Genomic DNA, 2,810 nt, shown 5'->3' with positions numbered 1-2,810 from the left:
CCTGATTATAAAAGCAATACAATATGTTTAGATATTTTAGAAAGTCCTCAAGTCGTGAGACTAAAGAAAATGAAGTCCTAGTAACCACTGTTTACGGGCTGGCCTGTAGAAAGTTTTGTCACCTCTATCCCTGCTGTATCCAAGCCCAGAAAGGACTGAGGTATTTTTATTTCAAGCGTGTACAGGCTTGTAAGCTGTGGTGTATTGGGTGAGCCGAGGGCTCCATGCTTGTGACCCACTCGGCCCCTCTCTCTTCTCTCTGCAGAAAACCGCCTGATTCCCACTGAGTTACGCCGAGATGCTCTGGCCTTACAGGGCTCCCTGGAGTTTGATGATGCAGGAGGTGAAGGTAACTATACAAGGTAGCCCTCCCCAACACTGAGCTGGCTGGTCTCCCATCGCTCCTCAGACACACTGGGCACTGTCCCATCAGAGGAAACTGCTCCTGGAACTGTCTCCTATGCCCTTGTCACTGCACAGATGGCATCGCACGGCTCTCCCTGAGTGTGCCCTGTCCCACTTACATGGCACACATGGGCCACTGACTCCGCGCCTTGCTTGTTAATTCCTTCCCCCACCGGAGTGCCTGCCGGGGCAAGATGGTGTCCCTCACACATCATTGGTGCCCATACGTTTAATTCACTGCATTATTCAAGAAACAAGAAAGGAATTCCAAACATAGATATTTGTTTTGAGGGAAAGGAGTTTGTCACTGTTGGCCTTAGCAGAGTATGGACTTCGTTGTGTAATACAGTAGCTGCTAGCCTCATGTGATTAATATAGCTTAAGTGAACTACAATTAAACAAAAGATTCTGTTCCTCCGCCACATTTGTGCTCGGCAGCCAGAGTAGTTGGAGGCCGTGCTCTTGCCCGTTGTGCATGTGGAGTATTCCTGTTCTTGAAGGCTTTAGCAGACAGCGCCATCCTGGCGGTCTTGGCTGCCCCCAAGTTAGCATTTCATTCCCAAGATTGTCATGTTCTTGCCCCTCGTGCCCCTGACAGGTGTGACCAGCCACGTGGATGATGAATACCGATGGGCAGGAGTCGAGGATCCCAAGGTTATGATCACTACCTCCCGAGACCCCAGTTCCCGCCTCAAGATGTTTGCAAAGGTACTGGTGAGCAGGGAGTGACGGGGAGACGCCCAGGACACACAGCCCCAGTCCTGACTGCACACTGCTATCCACGCCCAGGAGCTGAAGCTGGTGTTCCCAGGCGCCCAGCGAATGAACCGAGGTCGACATGAAGTGGGGGCACTGGTGCGAGCCTGCAAAGCCAACGGCGTCACCGATCTGCTGGTTGTTCATGAGCATCGGGGCACACCTGGTGAGGCCGGAGGGAGAGTCGGGGTGGGAGCCGTCTGAGGGCAGACGGGGTCTCTGACAGCCACCTTTCCCCACCAGTGGGGCTCATCGTCAGCCACCTGCCCTTTGGCCCTACTGCCTACTTCACGCTGTGCAACGTGGTCATGCGGCATGACATCCCAGACCTGGGCACCATGTCGGAGGCCAAGCCCCACCTCATCACACATGGCTTCTCTTTCTGCCTGGGCAAGCAGGTGAGTCTGGGGGCCTTCAGGCTGGGGCTGCGGGCCAGGCCAGGCATTTGCCACTCTCTTTCCCTGTGCCCCAGGTCTCTGACATCCTCCGATACCTATTTCCCGTGCCCAAAGATGACAGCCACCGGGTCATCACCTTCGCAAACCAGGACGACTACATATCATTCCGGTGGGTCCACAGGCCATGCCCCGGGAGAGCGTCCCCACCCTGTGTACCTCGTGCTGCTTGCCTTTGACCCACAGCTGTTCCCTCCCAGGCACCACGTGTACAAGAAGATAGACCACCGCAACGTGGAGCTCACTGAGGTCGGGCCCCGCTTTGAGCTGAAGCGTGAGTTTGAGGCTGAATCCCATGTCTGGGGTCGGGAGGTGAGGCTGGCTGTGCCAGGGCTGATCGCCATCCCTGCCTGCAGTGTACCTGATCCGCCTGGGCACGCTGGAGCAGGAGGCGACAGCAGACGTGGAGTGGCGCTGGCACCCTTACACCAATACCGCACGCAAGAGGGTCTTCCTGAGTGCCGAATGAGCCCACTCACCACTCAGTCAGGACCTGGACTTGGAACTCAGGATGGGGCTGTCACAGACCGGCCTGCCGAGCTGGGATGTGGAACTGTGGTGGGTGGAGAGGTCTGAATAAACCATCTGTGTCACGGCCCTGCCTGCCTCTGAGTGGTCAGGCCAGGTCTGCAGGGCAAAGTCCATCGGGGTCCCTTTGGGTGGGGACCTGACGGCTGTGGGACGTGCTTGGGCCTGGAGTCAGTGTGGGGGTTAACATGGTCAGATATTTGATGCTGACATCCCCTCTAGAGTCAGGGTCCTTTGAGCTCTTCAGCAGGTAGATGTCGGTAGCAGGGCCAGGCCGTGTCATGGGCAGCCCACCAACTTAACTCACTGAGTGGGAGCTGCCAGTGCAGAGGCGACAGGCCACACCAAGTGCTCAGCGGCTGATTCCACGTGTGAGTGGCATCATGTGGTGTTTGTCCTGTGTCTGGCTTATTTCTATTAACATAATGTCCTCTGGGTTCCTCCATGTTATTGCAAATGATAGGATTTTTTTGTAAAAAATATATATGCCACATTTTCTTACCAATCCATCCGCCAACAGACACTTAGACATTTTCATAGTTTGGCAGTTGTGGAAATGCTGCAGTAATCATGGGAGTACAGCTGTCTTTTCAAGATAATGATTTCATCTCCTTTTTTACGTATACCCAGAAGTGGGATTGCTGCATCAAATGCTGGTTATTTTAA

The 2,810-nt window shown here is 54.4% G+C and overlaps 1 protein-coding gene across 2 annotated transcripts; it reads left to right on the top strand.

The window, feature by feature from the left end:
* The first annotated feature begins 20 nt into the window (after positions 1-20).
* LOC108524776 (IMP U3 small nucleolar ribonucleoprotein 4) lies at positions 21-2,213 on the top strand. 2 transcript variants are annotated; one of them, XM_017865844.1, is made up of 7 exons: positions 21-362; positions 1,004-1,113; positions 1,195-1,327; positions 1,405-1,559; positions 1,634-1,728; positions 1,817-1,890; positions 1,973-2,213. In XM_017865844.1, the coding sequence occupies exons 1-7, from the start codon at positions 299-301 to the stop codon at positions 2,083-2,085; spliced, it is 744 nt and encodes a 247-aa protein (XP_017721333.1). In that variant the 5' UTR covers positions 21-298; the 3' UTR covers positions 2,086-2,213. The 2 variants fall into 2 exon arrangements, with proteins under 2 accessions (XP_017721333.1, XP_017721335.1); XM_017865846.1 differs by having other exon boundaries at positions 23-349.
* The last annotated feature ends 597 nt before the right edge of the window (positions 2,214-2,810 follow it).

The sequence above is a fragment of the Rhinopithecus bieti genome, unplaced genomic scaffold, assembly GCF_001698545.2.
Source record: "Rhinopithecus bieti isolate Rb0 unplaced genomic scaffold, ASM169854v2 repeat_23835, whole genome shotgun sequence".
Classification (NCBI taxonomy): domain Eukaryota; kingdom Metazoa; phylum Chordata; class Mammalia; order Primates; family Cercopithecidae; genus Rhinopithecus; species Rhinopithecus bieti.
This window is presented reverse-complemented; position numbering and strand designations above follow the sequence as displayed.